The sequence below is a fragment of the Cladophialophora carrionii genome (genome assembly GCF_000365165.1).
Source record: "Cladophialophora carrionii CBS 160.54 unplaced genomic scaffold supercont1.2, whole genome shotgun sequence".
NCBI lineage: Eukaryota > Fungi > Ascomycota > Eurotiomycetes > Chaetothyriales > Herpotrichiellaceae > Cladophialophora > Cladophialophora carrionii.
The window spans coordinates 3,595,086-3,614,420 of record NW_008481827.1 but is presented as its reverse complement, the minus strand read 5'-3'; the positions used below and the strand labels follow the sequence as shown (position 1 = coordinate 3,614,420).

The following is a 19,335-nucleotide window of genomic DNA, read 5'->3' as shown; positions in this document are numbered from 1 at the left end:
ATCTGAATCTGGTTCTAGCGGCTCGCTTACTGAGGCTTAATTCTCTTGGCCAACAAACTGCGTCCACCATGAACCATTGCTTACTTGCATACCATTCTCCTCATGTTCGTATTTTGTCAAAGTTACTCTCCACAAACCCTATTCGCATGCGATACACCAATGGGGGAATCCATGCGAATGGGTGCGAGCTCTCTTCGTCCTCCGTGCACAGCCATGGATGAAGCGCTTGACTCTGAGTGATTTTCTTGACCATGTGCGCCGTCTGCTATGCTCCGCACCGATATGCCACGTTGACTTTGGCTTGCGGGCCCGATTGTGCCTGGGTGCTGACCTATTGCGCCGATGCGATGGTGGTCAGTTATTGGTGTGCCCAGATCATATTTCAAGGTGAGACTCTCGCTCCGCTTGCATTGCTCAGCGAAAGCAGAAAATGCGTCCATGAGCTCCCGTACTCTGCTAATCCTCCGGTGACACACATTCGCAATCTTCACTCTACATTCGTCGCGCGAGATGGACTCCCCGATCAGTCGTGCCTCCAGTACGCAGGATGACTACCGCGAAGTCTACGAAGCAGTGCTCTACGACCGTCTCCGTGACGGTATTCGGGCGCATGCCGAGGAGCGGAAGCCAAAACATCACCACAAGCTGCGGCCCATCAACAACAGAGATCCGGAATTGACCAGGATCGCAACGAACGCATCTAAACAAACGAGGGTCATACCAAAGAGACTTGCCGACATCGATCCTCGCCTCGATCCCGAGAAGGACGCGTTTGACTTTCGATTCTGGGCGACGACCTTCATCCAGCTTGTCAAGGAAGATGGCATCAAGCGAGCCAATGTCGGGTTTTCCTTCAGGTCTCTCACCGTTTCCGGAATGGGATCCAACCTCGTTCTACAGCCTACAGTCACAACACCGTGGATCGCCCTTGCTCGCCTTCCGATGCTACTAAGCAATCGCAAGCGGGAGCCCAAAGTGATCCTGCACCAACTCGACGGTTCTGTCAAGAGTGGGGAAATGCTGCTTGTGCTGGGTCGTCCTGGAAGTGGCTGCACGACTTTCCTCAAATCGATCGCTGGTCAGTTGGACGGCTTGACTAAGTCGCAGACTTCCACTGTCAGCTACGACGGCATTCCCCAAGACGTGTTCACGCAGAAATTCAAGGGCAAAGCGGTCTATAACGACGAGAACGATGAACACTTCCCGCACCTAACAGTGGGACAAACACTTCACTTCGCTGCATCCGCACAAACACCGCATGCACGGATCGAGGGAGTTGATCGATTGACGCAAGCCAATCACATGGCCGAAGTCATGATGCGAATCTTCGGCCTGTCGCACGTCCGAGACACCAAGGTTGGCAATGATACGATCCGGGGTGTTAGCGGTGGAGAGAGAAAGCGCGTGAGCATTGCAGAAATGGCGCTGGCTAGGTCAGTTCTAGCTGTGTGGGACAATTCTACAAAAGGTCTGGACTCGGCGACCGCTCTCGAATTCGTGCGGTCGTTGCGTACGTTGGCCGACGTGGCTGGTGTCACGCAAGCCGTGGCCCTGTACCAGGCAAGTCAACGGATCTACGAGACTTTCGACAAGGTGCTGGTCCTGTACGAAGGGCGCCAGATTTTCTTCGGCCCCATTGACTCGGCTCGTTCATACTTCGAGCGCATGGGATGGTTGTGTCCCCCACGTCAGACCACTCCAGACTTCTTGACCTCGATCACCAATCCACGGGAAAGACAACCCCGTCTGGAATACTCAAACAAAGTTCCTAAAACAGCAAGCGACTTTGAGGATTATTGGCTCAAGTCAGAAGAGTTTCAAGCCTGCATTGCTGAAATCAGCAGCGCTGAAACTGACGCCGAAGACAACGGTCGCCTCCAAGCCTTGCAAGACGCCCACCACGCAGCACAAGCTCACCATACGAGATCAACTTCTCCTTATTTGCTTTCAATCTGGATGCAAATACGCCTGTGCATGGAGAGATGCGGCCAACTTCTGTGGAATGACAGAGCTTCTACTGTTGCCCTGGCAGGAGGACGAGTCATCCTCGCTTTGATCATTGGCAGTGTTTACTTTGGGACGCCCGACACAACGGCGAGCCTTCAGACACGGGGAGCCGTGATCTTCCTTGCGACCCTGCTGAACGCTCTTATGGCCGTTACTGAGATTGGCGCTCTCTTCGGCAAACGAGGAGTCATCCAAAAGCAGAACACCTTCGCCTTCTACCATCCTTCCGCGGATGCACTCGCCGCTTTCCTCGTCGATATCCCCGTCAAATTCGTCATTTCAACGCTGTTCAACGTCGTCTACTACTTTTTGTCAGGACTCAGAACCGAAGCATCATGCTTCTTTATTTTCCTTCTGTTCAACTTCGTCTGTACGCTGCTGATGTCGGCTATCTTCCGCAGTATCGGAGCAGCCTCGACGCAACTCGCGAAAGCATATGCAGTCTCCGGCATTGGAGTCCTGATGATGGTTATCTACACCGGCTTCACGCTACAGACTTCCTACATGCATCCCTGGTTTCGCTGGATCAATTACATCAACCCGATTGCTTATGTCTTCGAAGCACTACTCGTCAACGAAGTCCACGGCCACCGGTTTCCTTGTGCTCCGCAGAGTCTTGTGCCGCCTTATGCCAGTGGGAACTCGAATTTTGCATGTGCAGTCATTGGCGCTCAACCTGGAGAGCGGACAGTTTCTGGAGATCTCTGGGTCCAGTCAGGGTATCAGTACAGCTACAGTCACATTTGGCGGAACTTGGGGATTGCATTGGCGTACATGGTGTGTTTCCTTGTTGTCCACCTCGTCGCTGTGGATTTCATGTCTACCGCAGACGCACAGCCTCAGCGCCTTATCTATCGCGATCGCAAAGCAGCACAGGCCTCGGAGAAAGACGTTGAGTCGGATGTGCACCAGCAGTTGGCGCCCTCTCCGAATACATCGACGAGCGAGAACGAAAAAGATGCTAATGCTCGGACCGGTGGACAAGCAGGCAGAGGTCATTCCGATGACATGGCTGAGGCAGCTGGCGTTCTCACCTGGGAAGACCTTACACTGGATATTATGATCCAGGACAAACCCAGACGTCTCCTGGATAATGTCACTGGATGGGTCGACCGCGGCAAGCTTACATGCCTCATGGGTGTCTCAGGCGCAGGGAAGACGACGCTCCTTGATACGCTGGCACAGCGCCAGACTACGACCGGGAAACGTTCCGGCAATATCCTAGTGGACGGGATGCCACTGCAACCCTCTTTCCAGCGCAAGACCGGATATGTTCAGCAGCAGGATCTCCACCTCTCAACGAGTACTGTTCGTGAAGCCCTGCGTTTCTCTGCCCTCCTCCGGCAACCTTCTTCGGTGTCCGCGGAAGAAAAGTTCGCCTACGTCGAGCATGTGATCGAAATTTTGGGCATGGAGCTATTCAGCGACGCGGTCATCGGCCAAATAGGTGAAGGGCTCAATATCGAGCAGAGAAAGCTCGTCACCATCGGCGTGGAGCTTGCGGCAAAGCCTTCAATCCTGTTCCTGGATGAACCCACCTCGGGCCTCGACTCGCAGAGCGCATGGACAATTGTCTCTCTGCTGCGAAAACTGGCAGACAACGGCCAAGCCGTGCTGGCTACCATCCATCAGCCCTCGGCTATGCTGTTTCAGCAGTTCGATTCCATCTTGCTGCTGGCGAAAGGTGGACGGACCAGCTATTTCGGGCCCCTTGGCGCGGATTGCCGTACACTGACACAATACTTCGAGAGGCACGGCGCCCAGAGCATTGCGCCGGAGGAGAATCCTGCGGAATATGTCCTCAACACCATCGGAAGTCCGACTTCCCACGACTGGACGCAGATCTGGCAGTCGAGCCAAGAGTGCACCGCAACCAAGGAGACGCTCCGCACCATGGTCGCGAGGACTCAAGCGGAGGAGAGAGGCGCCGCCGACCACGACGGCGAGTTTGCACTTCCTTTCACGGCCCAGCTCAGACTAGTCAGCCAGCGGTTGTTCCAGAACTACTGGCGCAATCCCAGCTACATCTACGCCAAGCTCCAGTTCGCAATGCTCTCGGCCCTCTTCATCGGCTTCACTTTCTACATGCAAAACTCGTCGGTAACGGGAATGCAAAACGTCATCTTCGCCATCTACATGTTGAATGCCACGTTCTCCTCCATTGTCAATCAGGTATGCCACCCCTCCACCAGATTTCGCCACATGTACTAACAGTCCGGACGCAGATCATGTCGCGGTTTCTCCCACAACGCGCGCTGTTCGAAGTCCGCGAAGCCCCCTCCAAAATGTACAGCTGGCTCGCGTTCGTGCTGGCGAACATTCTGGTCGAGATCCCCTACCAGATCTTCCTATCTGTGGTCGTCTGGGCGTGCTGGTACTTCCCCGTCTTCGGCATCCACCACGATGCCACCACCCGGGCGATGATGTGGGCGTTTTGCATGCAATTCTTGCTCTTCGGGGCGACCTGGGCGCAGATGCTCATCTTCGTCATGCCCAGCACCGAAACCGCCGGCGCGCTCTCCACCATCCTCTTCACGTTGACGCTCCAATTCAACGGCGTGCTGCAGCCACCCACGGCCCTGCCTGGGTTCTGGATCTTCATGTACCGCGTCAGCCCGTTCACATACCTCATCGGCGGATGGGCGGGGACCGGTCTGGCGGATCGACCGGTGGTTTGCGCCGAGAACGAGCTGGCTATCTTCGATCCTCCAGCCGGCCAGACCTGCGGGGCGTATCTCTCAGCATATCTCGAGGGCGGCGCGCCAGGTGCTCTGCTCAACCCGTCTGCCGTGTCCCAATGCGAGTACTGCCCCTTGCGAAATGCCAACCAATTCCTGGCCGGTTCCTGGATCCATCCCTCCGAAAATTACCAGAACATGGGTATCCTCTTCGCTTACATTGCTTGCAACATGTTTGCCGCCGTCGTGTTGTACTACGTTTTCCGGGTCAGACGCTTCTCCATCAAAAGTCTGCGGAAACCACGGCCGCACAGTGAGGGTCATGGAAAGCAGGTTGCGGGAAAACATCACAGGAATAGACTGTTCTATCCTGGCTTTTATTTTCATTTCGCCTTGGCGCTGCTAAGGAACCTCGCTCGATAGCTGTAGTTCAGGTATATACGTACATTTAACTGCGTTGAAGGATAAATAGTCTGGTTCACATTCATAAACATCCTTCGTTATCTTCTCTCTTCGAATATGTTTTATGGAAAAAGGTCAACTTGCGTCGACATTTCGACTCTCCACATTGCTTTTGGTCAAGTCGCTTATTATATCTCACTCCCAGTCGTCCCCCTCGGCGAATCACACCTGGGCCATTTTATTCTGCTCGAGTTTCTGCCGCCATTGTCAGTGGTCATGCCGTTGTTGCACGCTTGAGGGAATATACCTCCGTGATATCACCGACGGGGACAACAATATGCCCTATCGGATTTGACGTTCCAAACCGAGCAATATCCCTCTCCAACTGCAGAAGCAGTGTCACCGTGTATGGGATCCTTGCCTTCATGGATCTGAGCATGCCCATGAGCAGATTCAGCGACTCTGAATGTTTGAGGGCATCGACAGGATCTGGTTCGGACAATTCTTGAACGAAGACCCGGGCGGCGAGGTACAGACAGAACGGCAACCACGGCCCGGCCTAGAGATCCATCAGCATTGAACTCGAGGGGTCGGGGAGTGCGGGTTTATCACCTTCGCCATGATAGCAGCATCGACGACCCGCAAAATGGTCATCATCGTTTCTGCTGCTCCTAGACACCTCATGCCGCTCTCCACCAAATCGAATCCGTTGCCTGGCGCACTCCTGGCTTTGCAGATTGCAGCCTGGTGTAGACAAATCGTGCTTGCTTGGATGTTGATGTGTAGCTGGACCGCTGTGGGGTTGAGAAGACTCGAGCCAATCTGCAACTGAGTTGGGAGATATTCAAGGGTGTTCAGCAATACTTTGTCGAGGTAGTCATGCCGTCTCCGAAAGGCACTGTCGGGATCTTCCTGGCTGCCGTCGTCAATCTCTTTCCGGTGGAGATGCGTCAGAGTTCGACCGACGACAGCTGCTATCATGGCTGTCGCTGCAAAAAGAGTTAGGTTCTTGATACCTTGGTCCGTCAGTCTATGCTCTGCTGTGCTCTGCTCTGCCAGATCTTCACTCACCATCTGGAGTCATGGCAACTTGTAGGGAAATTGATGGTCGAGTGGCCTTCCCTGTTATGAACTCTTGCTCACTCGCGGGCAGGTTGGTGGCAATCTGAAGTGCGATCAGCAGCTCGTTTCTCCAACAGTACGGGAGGGCGTACATCTCGCTCATCGATAACAGATGGCCAGCCTGATGCTAGACTCTGGTACCTATCATGTACAAAGACTGCCCAGAATACTCGCCTCCTCTCCTCCAGCTCGGCCCAGTCCATTGCTGACGGCAGCATTTCCTTGACGTCAAAGCCAGCGCCGTCCAGCCTGTGAAGGTTCATCATATGACACAGTCGAATTGCTCTGCCAACACTCAACCATGCGCGGGGGAAATACAGCATCCGTGTCTCGAAAGTTGCCAGGTAGGCTGTCGCCTGGATATGCGCAAGAGTAACGACGCCATGGCCTCTGCCAGCCATTTCATCCACATCAATGTACTTCCGGGCGCGATGGTAGAAGTGCTCTGTGACAGCGTTATAATTCTCGCTCATAGATGCGGCGAGGCACCAAATCGTGTAACTAAGACAGACTGGTGGCCGAAGTCGCGATGTGGCTGGCAAATTCATCGCTGCGAGATACCTGCCTTTGTTGATGATGGGCGCTCCAGGATAAATCTTCTCAAAGAAAATTTGGTGTCTGAAGGCATTGTCAGCAGAATTCCTGGCAGTCCACATTGCTTGGGTGCTCACAGCTCGTCGATAGCTTCTTGACTTGGCAAAGGCTCTTGGAGCCCAACAGCGGCGAGTTCCCAGGAAGCGGTATTCTTGCCAGATTGCATGTTGGTATCCTGCTCTGGGCTTGTCGAATGCTGCATAACATCACCTGTCAAAGTTTCCGCCGCTTCTCCGAAAGGCTGGTAACCTGGCATGTAGCTGTCCCACAGTGTTGCATGGAGATCGTGCTCAATTGCCACAAGTCCATCATCGTCCGAGACAGTTCGGGATTGACCCTGGTCGCTGCCCGTAAATTTCTGGTTTTCAAGCAGAGACTCAACCTCAGCTGCGGGGATTGGTGTTAGACATGAAGCAATGAATCCAAATGCTATTGAGGACAGACCGAGTCGAGCTTCCAGTGATTTCACGTAACCTCGTCGAGGTCCAGTCTTCCGAAGAGTATCTTCCCAGTCGCATTCTCTGCCGGTGGTCTCGCAGGTCTTGCAGAGTGGACGGTTGCCGTTGCATCTCAGCTTGCGCTTTCGGCAAGAATTGCAAGCGAGGTGCTTGAACCTATAATGGGTCTTTGAGTTGCCACTGCTTTCACTGTGAGGCATCCTGTGCGTAGTGGATCGGTTTGCATCTAAACATTGGCAAGGCCAGTATCTGTAGAAATGGATAAATGGCTCTCTGTATACCTGTGGAGCACTCTTGCTGGACTCGAAAGGGATCCCCAGCTATGCCTGTGGGCATGATCAAGCAAGTCGAGGTGGATGGCTCAAAAAGGTACAGCAACTGAAAGCTCATGTCCTCAGCCGCAAAGTCTATGCGGCCACATTGCGGTGTTCTGGTTGATACCAAGGCGTACCTGCCTGCAGTTGGCCATGATTGGTCCAACATCAAAGTTAGACGAGAGTCTGAGAGGCGAAAGAGGAAGGCCTAGCCTGGTTGGATTCGCATGGTTAGCGCGACCAACAGCAAAGATGTTCATGGCGGGATTGCCCAGTCGCTGTTTGGTCCTCTTAGACTTGATTCTGCGTCGAGGTTTGGTGATTCGGCTCGAGTTCCGTGTTGACAACTGCCCAGACTACCACCAAGTACAATTGCGGCCAAGGTTGCCCAGATGGCTAGAATCTCCAGTGGGCTGGCATCCTCGCGAGTGATAGCCCAAGCCACGCCCGGAGGTTAAGGGCAAGCAGACAATACAGCTGAGAGGTTCAGTCCGCTAGACCCTGCGGATATTCGTCTAACCAGAGTAGTTGCGGAGTTTCGGGCAGATACAGCTTCCGTGTATGTAGCATTTGCGTTCGCGACTAGCAATTGACTTCTCCAGAATCGCTTGCAATGGAGGACGGCCTCCACCGCAATGGAGCTCGAGGATGACATGCCTACCAGAGAATGCACGCTAGTAAGCATAGAAAGCACTGAAGAAAGTATGCCATGGACATCGAATCCGACCTAAACCGCCGAGAAGTGTCTGAAGGTTGATGATAGTATGCATTTCCGATCGGAAACTGGACCGGGCTGCGAGATAATGGTTATAGATGTCAATGGCCTTGATGCCAGCCGTGTTTCGCGGCCCAGCCGTTGAAATCAAGATGCAACATCGTCCACTACAAGGGGTTGCAAAAGCCGTGAGCATGAAGATCGATTCGTGCTCAACCCTTTCGAATTGTGACATGGTCCAGGCATGGCGGCGGAGGGTCAGTGGATGAGGCCATCATGGATGATTGCGCCCTCTTATACTCCATACTGACACTGTCTTGTGCAGCACAAGCCCCGAATCCCAGACACCACAATGACGGCAAACTGCGGACCGAAGAGGCAGTCAGAGCAGCTTGGGTCCTCACGAAGTCGGGAGACTTTACGCTGTAGGTAAGGAAAGGCGGAAAGGTAGTCGAAGGACCACGGAGTAGAACAGACCGAGGTTGTCCTCCAGAGCTGGTAAGTTCCGTTCTTCGTCCAGCAGGTGTAGCTGTAAACCAGGCAAGATCTTGACAAGATCCATGTAGGATTTCAGGGAATCATGACATGGCGGAAGGTCTTGATCATGGGCCTCGTTGACATCCAGCTGACTGATCCTCCTCGTAACCATCCGCGGCAAGCATGGAACATGTAATTATGGCGATCCTTCAATACCCCTTCTTTTGTGGATGATGTCCGTCCTCAGCGGGCAGCCCTTGATCTGTCCCTCAATCAAGTGCGAGCGCATCTTTGTACTTGCTCAGCCCTATATCTGGTTCGGAATTATCCAGCCTCTTGTGTGTGATAATCAAGGTCCCGCGGGTCGAGAGCATTTAAGTCAAGAGTCTCCGGTGATCACCGGTACTCGCCGTAGATCCACAGTACTTTTGGCGGTGCAATTCCGCAGAGCGTCGAGGTAGGGCAGGAGACAGGATGACTGTGCTTGTAAAGACACAAGGTGCGTCAGCAATGTAATGGGAAACAGCCACTGGCTTACCTCTGTGCCGCCCCGTGCTGGATGAATCTGGTAATTCGAGATCGCGACGGGAATGCCGTGAGCACGGTTGGCCCTGATCGACACATGATTACTTCGAGAGCAGCCAGATTAGATCCAGGAGCATTCCCGGCTCTCGCGGCCGTTCCAGCCGACTGCAGGTGAGATTAACAACATCGAGAAGTGTCTCGTGAAATGGTGAGAATGTCGTTGGCGCAGGCTGCCCTTTGCAGATTGCTCAATCAGCAGTCAGCGGCCATGAGGTAGCTAAGGCCGCAAGACGGAAGGACGGACCCAGTGCTTAATGCGACCCAGCGTCCATCTTACTGTACGGAGTACGATGATCAGAAGACTGCAAAACAACTGCACCGAAGGTCCAATACTCGCGATTTCAAGGCGGTTCAGCGTCGGCGGATGCCCAATCCCCGCACTCTCGAGCTCGCTTGCATGTTGCTTTTCGGGCGATCATCGCTACCAACTTCAAGCAGCGCCCGCACAGGCTGAACCCAGGCTCAGCAACGCCATTCCCAGGGACTCAGCCAAAGGCGGGACAGACGGGAGCGGCTGTGCCAGGACAACTCCAATGGCCCGTTTACACTCATACTCGATGTCTGGGTGTACTTTCGTCTATGCCGCTTGCAGAAAGTGTTCTTACATTGCTGAGCTGGCCGTCTGTAGGGGTCGTCGCCCGATAGTTTCCTGCTTACGGAGCCTTCTCGTCCACCTGTCAAAAACTCCCTGGATACTCTTACATGTTTGGCCGTCTGTCGCCCAATGGCAAGCTTCTCGCACAATCGCACCCAGAAGCGATCTGAGGGTGCAGCGGGCGGCATGCTGATATTTCCGATGTACAGCGTGAGTTAGCGTTTGATTACAGCAGGGTTACCTGGTCAGCGCCACTGCGGCCTGAGGAAAACTGAGGGATAGCGACTGGATAGCGACTGGAATCTGATACAGCGTCCTTTCAGGTCTGAAATTATATAAGACTGAAGGATGTACTGTCAGAGTGTGAGAGCAAGGCAGGAGTCGGTGTCCATCTCTTCTGGCAAGCTGGTCAGCAAGTCGTTGAAGTATAATGTTCACTGCGTCCCGGTTATTCACTTCCAACATGTCTCTCCGCAACGCTCTTCAAGATTTGGCTCGAAGCTCTTCTTCCAGCAGTCGCTCATCGTCTTCAAGCCGCAGCGCAGTACGAACCGATTCGTGCTCGTCGCCGACAAGACTCCCTCCCACGCCAACATACCAGCTCATAAGCTCCTCATCAGTACAGCAAGAAGCACCGGCCCCGTCGACCTTACCAGGCGATTTCCTTGAGCAGACACTCGAATGCGAGCAAGGATGCGCAGAAGCACCACCGCCGTACATGCTACTATGCAACGGCGACAGAAAACCCCAATATTCGGAACGCCAATCGACGATGACCTTCGATGCCAACTTGACCCGAATGGACGGTGCTCTTTGCCTGCGATGCAATGCCAGGAAAGCAAAGGCCTGGTACATGCGACACAAGGAGCGTTCTAGGGGATGAAGCATACCTAACTATGCTCTGTACCACCCTGTATACATATCTTGTTGAGGTCCTGTCAGTTATTTCACTGGCAAGGCTCTTGGGTCGCATAACATAGTGTGGGTGAATGAGATGTTTCTCCGTCCTCACTTCTCGCTTTGAATTCATCCGTGATTGCCACCCAATCTTAACCATTCAGCGTTCACACCTTTAACCAATGGTATTTCCGCGAGGCATCGAGATGATCTTCAAGAACGAGAGCACGACCATAGAGCTTATCGCGGACTGAGCCTTTTTAGCTCCTCCCGCTCCGCCCTGATACCTACCAATCGTGTCTATTATTTGTTGCTCACACTCTATCAGAACTCAATCTTGCCATTCGACACAAGCCTTGTCCGCAGCAGTAGAGTGTAAGCAACTCACCAGAGGATGGTATTCCTGGAGTTGCCCCTAAGCAGGCTGCTTGCTCAGTGCGGAAAGATCATTTGCCTGGCACCCCTCGTCATTGGAAGTAGGGTAGAAACCCACACAGCGGCTTGGATAAACGCTGACTTACCGAACCCAGCCGCTTCTCCACGAGTCGGGACGACCAATTACAAATTGTGGCAAGACACTTTTTCTCGCTGTACCAGCAAACCATGTCCTCCTCCCTAGGGGTGTGCTGCGTTGAGCTCGCGCAGATGACGATACCGACGACGAGAGCATGTCTGCATCATCTGACGGGTTCGCCCAGAGAATAGCGCTAGCCAACGAACGTGTGCTGCCAGCGGCATCTGTCGACTTGGCCATTTGAGGTTGCCGTCGACTGCGAGACGCTGGCAAGCCTCGTTCCGAACTGTGGGAAGCGGCTGATAGCGAGGCCATATGCTGTCGGACGGCAAGAGGTCAGTTCGCTCTTTGGCAGAAGCTAACCTCCAGTGACGGGAGTGTTGTCGAGTCGGAAGTTGTCGACGCTCGTCGTCGAGTCTTGAAAGTACTCCCAACTCTCATGGCAGGTGAGTTGCGGCCATTTTCGCTGAGCTAGACAATAATGCCATGTTTGACATATCTTCAAAGCTATAGGGCTTACCTCGCATCGACCCGACATCTTTCTAAGACCAAGATTTGCACGAGAAGAGGCCATAGGATGGCCGAAAATGCCGATCGAAGGAGTGGCGCGTCGGAACCCATAGCCTCGTGCGCTCTCGACCTGCTGTCCTCCGGTGCCGATACTAATGACTTATGTGACGAGATCCCAGCAATTGATGCGCCAGTCGTAATCCCGCAGTGGCATGATGTTGGAGTGGCATGAGGCTTTTGGGCTCCTGATTTTCAATCCCTCCTAGCCGACATTTGTGACTCAAAAAGAGCTTTTGTGTTGAGCTGTTTGTTAATTCTAGGCAACCGATTGGTCAATTGGAGAGAGCCGCGGAGATGCACGTGGTGAGGGACATGAAAGCCAGAGAAGCGCACCGACACACGTTACTGCCGGCGGTCTCGGGTGTCGTGACGCCGGAAGACGAACCCACTCGCATGCAAGGAACGGCGCAGACTGTAACGGTCAGTGTCCGGTATCCGTTTATGTTGTTCGGGGAGGTGAGATAAGCGAGGCCGGTTATGGAACATCTTTCTTGCACAGGCTCATCCTCTGTATTTTATGGCTGCCGCGGAAATAGCTATTAGGAACGGAATACTGGCTGAGTCGTGAACAGCCGGGTCAGCACACGCGCAGTATATAATCCAGCCGACAGTACTGCGCAACGTGACTGCTCGCTGGCTTGACAAGCAAACAATAGCCACATTGAGGGCCAGAAACCACCATCACAATGGAGCACATCGACGGAACCGCTATCAACCAAGACCTCTCCGCTCGGATGAGGTATATGCAATCCTTCCTGCAATGGGCCCCAGAAAACGACGGAAAGCTCATCGAAGCATGCAAACCCGTCCTAGCTCCCATCGTCACCAACGTAGTCGATGCCGTCTATGATCATCTGCTAAAGTACGACATCACCGCCGCATCGTTCGCACCGAAACATTCGCAGGAAGGAGAGACGCAGGAGGCGAACGTACGAGAACTTCACCGGGATCATGAAAACATCAAGTTCCGCAAGGACTTTCTCAAGGGTTACCTTGTCAGGCTGGTCTCGAACCACGACTGGACACCAGAGAGCAAATTCTGGGAATATATCGACATGGTTGGCAAAGTCCACACAGGCGTCACCGACTCTGGCCTGAAGCACAGGAAGAACCGGCCAGCACTGTTCGTCGAATACCGTGAAGTCAATCTATTACTGGGCTGGGTCGAGAATGCTGTAACGGATATCGTCATGGGCGTTGAAGGGCTCGAAGTCCAGACAAAGGTCGACATCCTGAAGGCTCTGAACAAATTTTGGTGGATACAGAACGATTTGTTTGCGAGGCATTACCTGCCAGGTTCGAGAACGTCCCCAACAGCGCAGAATGAGCGTCATCTAACCTGGATTGAAAAGCTCAAGTCTGATCCAGTCTTCCCGGTGGTGTCGGCCGTGGTGCTTATAGCTGCTATATGGAGCATTCCGTTCTGAGCAATCCAAGGGAGAATACAGAATGAGTATGGGATGAAGACTGTCAGGGTTTAGAAACGTGTGATATACGGTCTGAGAGAAGACTGAATGATCCGTGAACCACATAGAATAGATATACCCGCCGACTTGACAGAACTCTCCGGTTCCCAAGCAGCTCCGAAATTCAAGCATATCTGCAAAGAAGCTACGCGAGAATAAGAGATCCTCAGTACTCCGTAATGTGGGTGTGAGCGTCGATGTCGGCGACGACGGCGCGATTAAAGGGATCAAGCTGTGGTTGAGCTGCACATCCTGCACTTCCGAAGATCGGAGACTTGCAAGGAACGTGCTTCAAAAGTCGCAGATACCACAGTTGAACCAATCACGCAGCAAGTTGATTGCTGGAAGAACGCTGTTCCGGTCGAACGTCTGAACCGAGTGTAGAAGGAGCTCTGCCAGATCTTGTATGCAAGTGCTGTCCTGATGGGCCACGGACTCTGTGGAAGTTGATGTGACCATGTAGGTCGGGAGGACGAACAGTACGTTCCCGCACCTACTTGGAAGGCTTTTGCTCTATCCAGCTTCTATAATTGCACTCAGTGATACATAGACCAGACACCCTCGAATGTGCCACAAATCGCTGCGCTTCGATGGCGTTTATGGAGTGGCCCCGTTCACCGCGATAACCTGTCCGGTGATGAATGATGACTCGTCGCCTAGCAAGAAGGCCACGGAGTCTGCAATCTCTTCGGGCCGTGCTGCTCTCTTCATGGGCATGGACGCTATCTGTGCCCTCGCCATATCGCCTCGTTGTCTCTGATCTTCCAGAGCACTTGAAACCATCGGCGTCGCAGTAGCCGCCGGAGCTACCATGTTGACGCGACATCCGCGTCCTGCAAACTCCGCCGACCAGCTTCGTGTCAATCCGAGGCCGCATGCTTGCTAGAGTAGTAAGAAGCATATAGCGGGAAGCCGATCAGTGAAGCAGTCGAACCGATGTTGACGATGCTAACGAGTCCCTCATTGGGTGATTCGGCGAACCGTGCAGACGCGCGTCGTAGGATTTCGGTCCCAAAGTTCCATGTGCCTCCGACGTTGATGTGCTGCGTTTTCCAGAACACCTCGTCGCTCTCGAGGTTGCCATCGCTCGTCGGGGAGATGCCTGCAGAGTTTACTAGCCCTCGAAGGCCTGGCGTTCTTTCAACTACGGACTGGAAAGTCTCCGAAACCGCGTCTCGAGAATTAACATCCACAGCAGGGTAGAAGTACAATTTGCCGTTATGGTTCTAGAATTCCTGAATGGTGTCACTGAGGTCCACGGCGTGCACCCAGCCGGAGCAACTTGCTGACAGACGCAAGCCCAATTCCTGAGGCACCTCCCGTCACGATATACGCCCTGCCTCCTAGTCTGCCGGCCATCTCTGGAGCAGGCTCTCGGCTTTCTTTGATGTTGCTTAGCCCAGGAGAATTCCCTCTGCGTCCAACAGGGTGTGTCAGCCTCCTAAGGCGTCTGTGAGTGCTGCACGGCAGAGATGAATTGATAGAACACGGGTGTTGTGGTGATTGCCCGACACTAAAGAAGTGATGAAAAGGCAGTAGGGTGGAGGATATGATATGGGAAGCGATGGAATCTGACCGCCGCCCCTTCCGCTGTCCGAACCTCAAATTTTTAAACGCAACCGGACACGGCGCGGCAGTTTGGACCGGTAATCAAGACTTTCCCTTGTTCAGTTCTCGGTCAATGGTGGATCTGGCTGGAGCTTCAGGAGGTAGGCCTTGAATCAGGGGGCCATATCCGAATCTGGCCATCAAAAATATACTTCAAGCATTTCCTCCATGTCCGAAATACGAATCTAGATCCAACTATCGCTTACCCTTGTCCGGGGTATCAACGTGGAGTGGCGGCCATCTCGCGGGTCCCGGTGGGTCGGCGAGCTCGACCACGCGAGGTCCATGCGAGAACGACAACATATGCAGTGGCATACAAGAAGAGCCGCTCAACCGCTCCGCTGGCTCCGTTTTGACTGGCCATCGTCTCGGTACCACTGAGCCGGCACAAGTGCCTCTATCTTGCTTCATTCTTCGAAATGGCAAGTGAAAAAGTGAACCACGAAGTCGAGGATGTCAGCGACCTCAAACCGACCAATGACAGAGTCGAATATGATGCGCCGCGCCCTGAAGATCTGTACCACCAGGACGCCGATGTGGTGCTTGATGTGAGGGCACAAGGTGATGTGCTCTATCTATTCCAGCCGACGGAGGAGCGCCGTGCGGTGCTAATATCTGCTTGCTGTAAATCACAGCTCCTCGATGTCCAGCAGCAGCACCCCTGATAACAGAACCTGACTTCCCAACGATTGAGACCCATTGGGACACCCTATCGGTTTTCGACGGCCACTTCGGTCATTCTGCAGTGCCTGAAGAAGCGTTCACATTCGACAAGGCACTGTTGGAAGTGCTGAGCAAGAAGGCAGAAGAGAGCGAGCGCAAGAAGGCACATGATATTGTTGCTGAGAAGACAAAACAATTCTTGCAAGAGCTCGATGTGGGCCTCCGCTTTGAGAACGCTGTTGATATTCTGAATGCTCATACTATCTCTCAAGACCAGACCACCAACTCCGCATTCTCAAAGGAGCTTCTGACCGCTCTCAGCAAGCCGACTTTGACCGAACCCATCCTTAGTTGTCTTCGACAGTCAGCGCGAGCTATCCCTTCCTTGGAGGGCTTGTTGAGAAATCAGAATCTTGAAAGGCACGGCACCGCCCAGCAACTCCCGCCTCGGTCCGTAACCGACGCACTCATGCCTCGTAACTCCTCAAAATACGAAGTGCGACACGGATCTGGTGTTGTTGAAAAGCCGACACTGACGCCTTCAAACCTCAGGATCCCGGTCAAGATTCCTCCTCAAGCAGAGCTCGAGCACTCTCGGTCATCCCTCAGACGGCCTCCCTTGTTCCATGAAAGCAACCGCGGTGGCCAAAATGACGGCGACGCCGAAATCGTGGCGACTAGTGCGCAGAAGGTGTCAGATCTCTCCATTGATGAACTTCAACGGCGCGTGGAGCAACTTGAACGGGAGAATGCACGCCTGCGAGGTCAATTTATCCCCGATGACCCCGAACCGGCTGAAAATGGCGCTAGGTATCAGGTTTTCCATTTGATCAAACAACGCATGTATCTGGATGAGCCCACCTGGGGCCCCAACCCAGAAGATGAGCATATCCGCAGCGTCCAGCCCGTGGATAATGTCGTCCACTTCTACGAAAGACACCCTGAGGTGGCCTTCGCTGTGATCAAAAAATACAACCCTCAGCAGAAACGGCCCCCAAAAGGGAGCCCTCCCCAGTCACCGGTGTCTTATCACCAAGAAATCCATTTTGTGACGTCCGAAATGAGGCGTGCGGTCGAAGACATGATTGAGCTTATTCCGCAACGCTCACTCTTATTTCCGGATTTTGAGGCCGAAAAGTCCATTGGTGCTCCGTACGTTCTCATTCATGCTTTTTACCTCATCAAAGATGAGATAATGGAGACTATGGATCCAGAGACAGGGAAGCTTATCCAGATGCTTTTCGACGTGGTTGTTCTTGACTATGGTGATGTATATCAATTGGTCAAGGACCACAGGGAACGTGGTGTGATATCATCGGTCTCTTTACCCTTTATCTTCCAGCCAGGAGAAGTCATCATATCAACTGAGAGCCAACATTTGCAAGGCTCCATGATACATTCTTGGCCGGAAGATGTGAGTCACGGTTTCCAGTCCCAACACCAAAGAGGTGGAGGACCTACAGTGTTCAAGTTGCGACCCGATCGTCCGGACGAAGATGTCTCTGATAACAGTGACATTCCTGCTGAGACAAGATGGGTGCCACAATCAGAAGGCAGAAGGCAGAAGATGACACTTCACGAATGGACCATTAATATCTTGTGGTGGACTTACGACGGTTCTCTCAAGCGGACCGACCGGACGATCATGATCGATTTTCAGACCATCAACAGGGAAGACGAGGTAGAGATCACAACTTTGAAATGGTATCCGCTGCGTTATGCTCCAGAGGCTATGATAAAGACTCTGGAGAAACGCGGGCGCAGGTTTAGCCAATTTGAGCAAAGAGTATTCGTCAGCTACTCAGAAGAAGACAATCTTGGTTTCAGCAATGTTAGTGGAAGATCCTGATTCCAGCACAAATCCCCTTTAATGACATGGCTAGATTGATGAGCGTTACATGATCGACAATGCGACCTACCATCGACTTCACCCAAATGTCGACGACAAATTCATCCCTGATCGGCCCGGTCGGTACGATCGGTACTATCGAGCCGAAGGTATGCCGCTTGAATACCCTGGTGGCGGTTATGGTCGTGATGATCAGAGCGATTGGAGCATAAATGAAAGCAACGATCTGGTCCCGGAAGGAATACACGAAGACCAGGTCATCTTCCTTTATCCTCCAACGGCAATTGGCTATAACATGCGACTCAAGAAATGGGGTCAGCATTCCCATCAAAGATTGTCTGATATTGAAACACCGTAACTGACCTTGTGACAGTGGATCTCTATGTCGATCGAATGTCCGATGTCAAGTGGAACGATCTTGCGTTCGAGCATCTAGTCATTGATCCGGATAGCAAGGATTTGGTCCAAGCTCTGGTCGGGACCAAGATTGCTTCGGACAAAGGCACCGACATTATTGTAGGCAAAGGGAATGGCCTTCTGGTGCTTCTCCATGGTCCTCCCGGGACTGGCAAAACCCTGACGGCTGAAGGAGTGGCCGAGTTCGCCCGCAAGCCACTCTATAGGGTCACCTGCGGAGATATTGGCACCACTCCCGAGGCAGTTGAACAGTACCTTCAATCCGTGCTACATCTAGGCAAGATCTGGGATTGTGGTTCGTATCCTCCGATTTGCGTTGATCCGTGCTGGCTCAAACGTGCGCTAACGAATATTTAGTCGTCCTCCTCGATGAAGCCGACGTTTTCTTGGAAGAGCGAGGGGAAGCCGAGCTTCAACGCAACGCGCTCGTTTCGGTCTTTCTTCGCTGCCTCGAATACTACGACGGAATTCTGATCCTGACCTCTAATCGGGTAGGCACCTTCGATGAAGCGTTCAAATCCCGCATCCAGCTATCCCTGCACTACAATCCACTCAACGGGCCTCAGCGCAGGAAGATTTGGCGAAACTTCGTGAACAGGTTGCGCGACATTGACAGTGCCAACATTGATGCCGACGAGATCTTGGACCATCTCGACGAACTGAGCCACCATCAGATCAACGGCCGGCAGATCCGCAACTCGATCACGACAGCTCGACAGCTCGCCCAGTACAAGGGCCAGAAGTTTAACTATATGCACCTCAAGCACGTGATTGAGGTAGCCAATAAGTTCGAGACTTATCTGAAGGACATGCGGGAGGGGCTGACCGACGACGAGGTCAAACGTGGCCAGGGATACAGATGACACATGCGTCTCCTTACCGATTCTCTGGTGCTTTGAAGGCGTGCGTGAAGACACAATAACGATACTTCATCTCGACACAATTCGACCTTTCCCAATATTTACGATATCCATAAAGTTGTCTGCCAGCTCAATGCCTTTAACAGTAACCATTTCTACAATGCCACGCAAGCCTTCTTCGCTTTTGTTGTGGGCATTTGCTCTTGGTTGTTCTCGATCTCATGGCACAGACAGGACTTGACCGGTGACTGAAGATCATCGGCTGAGACTTTCAGACCTGAACACCCCACGGCAGGCGCTAGTCTGTACACTGCGGCGATGCTATTCTGTGTACCCACATGATCATATTCTATGCACTTACACGCTTAAAACGCCGGGAGGCATTCTTAATCTGTACGCTCAGCGCCTGGCTACAGCTTGTTCTGTACACTCCCACGCAGCTCTATACACATCCAGAGTCTCGAAGGAACGCTCCAGGTATTTCTATAGACTGAGGGCACACCCACAGGGCCACTCCTACAAGGCACTGGGGGTTCTTACAGGG

At 53.0% G+C, this 19,335-nt stretch overlaps 5 protein-coding genes across 5 annotated transcripts; 3 read left to right on the top strand and 2 right to left on the bottom strand.

Annotated features, from left to right (window-relative positions):
- Positions 1-510: 510 nt before the first annotated feature.
- G647_03371 (uncharacterized protein) lies at positions 511-5,108 on the top strand (the record flags this gene model as incomplete). Its single annotated transcript, XM_008727716.1, has 2 exons — positions 511-4,179; positions 4,233-5,108. 2 exons carry the CDS (start codon positions 511-513, stop codon positions 5,106-5,108), a joined length of 4,545 nt encoding a protein of 1,514 aa, XP_008725938.1.
- Positions 5,109-5,361: 253 nt separating this feature from the next.
- On the bottom strand, positions 5,362-7,461 carry G647_03370 (uncharacterized protein; the record flags this gene model as incomplete). The annotated part of the gene is made up of 6 exons (XM_008727715.1): positions 5,362-5,646; positions 5,700-6,103; positions 6,159-6,252; positions 6,302-6,827; positions 6,881-7,190; positions 7,248-7,461. 6 exons carry the CDS (start codon positions 7,459-7,461, stop codon positions 5,362-5,364), a joined length of 1,833 nt encoding a protein of 610 aa, XP_008725937.1.
- Positions 7,462-12,614: 5,153 nt separating this feature from the next.
- On the top strand, positions 12,615-13,291 carry G647_03369 (uncharacterized protein; the record flags this gene model as incomplete). The annotated part of the gene is made up of 2 exons (XM_008727714.1): positions 12,615-13,224; positions 13,281-13,291. 2 exons carry the CDS (start codon positions 12,615-12,617, stop codon positions 13,289-13,291), a joined length of 621 nt encoding a protein of 206 aa, XP_008725936.1.
- Positions 13,292-13,991: 700 nt separating this feature from the next.
- G647_03368 (uncharacterized protein) lies at positions 13,992-14,207 on the bottom strand (the record flags this gene model as incomplete). The annotated part of the gene is made up of 1 exon (XM_008727713.1): positions 13,992-14,207. One exon carries the CDS (start codon positions 14,205-14,207, stop codon positions 13,992-13,994), a length of 216 nt encoding a protein of 71 aa, XP_008725935.1.
- Positions 14,208-15,421: 1,214 nt separating this feature from the next.
- On the top strand, positions 15,422-18,794 carry G647_03367 (uncharacterized protein; the record flags this gene model as incomplete). Its single annotated transcript, XM_008727712.1, has 6 exons — positions 15,422-15,602; positions 15,638-17,496; positions 17,549-17,690; positions 17,766-17,828; positions 17,888-18,226; positions 18,289-18,794. The coding sequence occupies 6 exons, from the start codon at positions 15,422-15,424 to the stop codon at positions 18,792-18,794; spliced, it is 3,090 nt and encodes a 1,029-aa protein (XP_008725934.1).
- Positions 18,795-19,335: the final 541 nt, after the last annotated feature.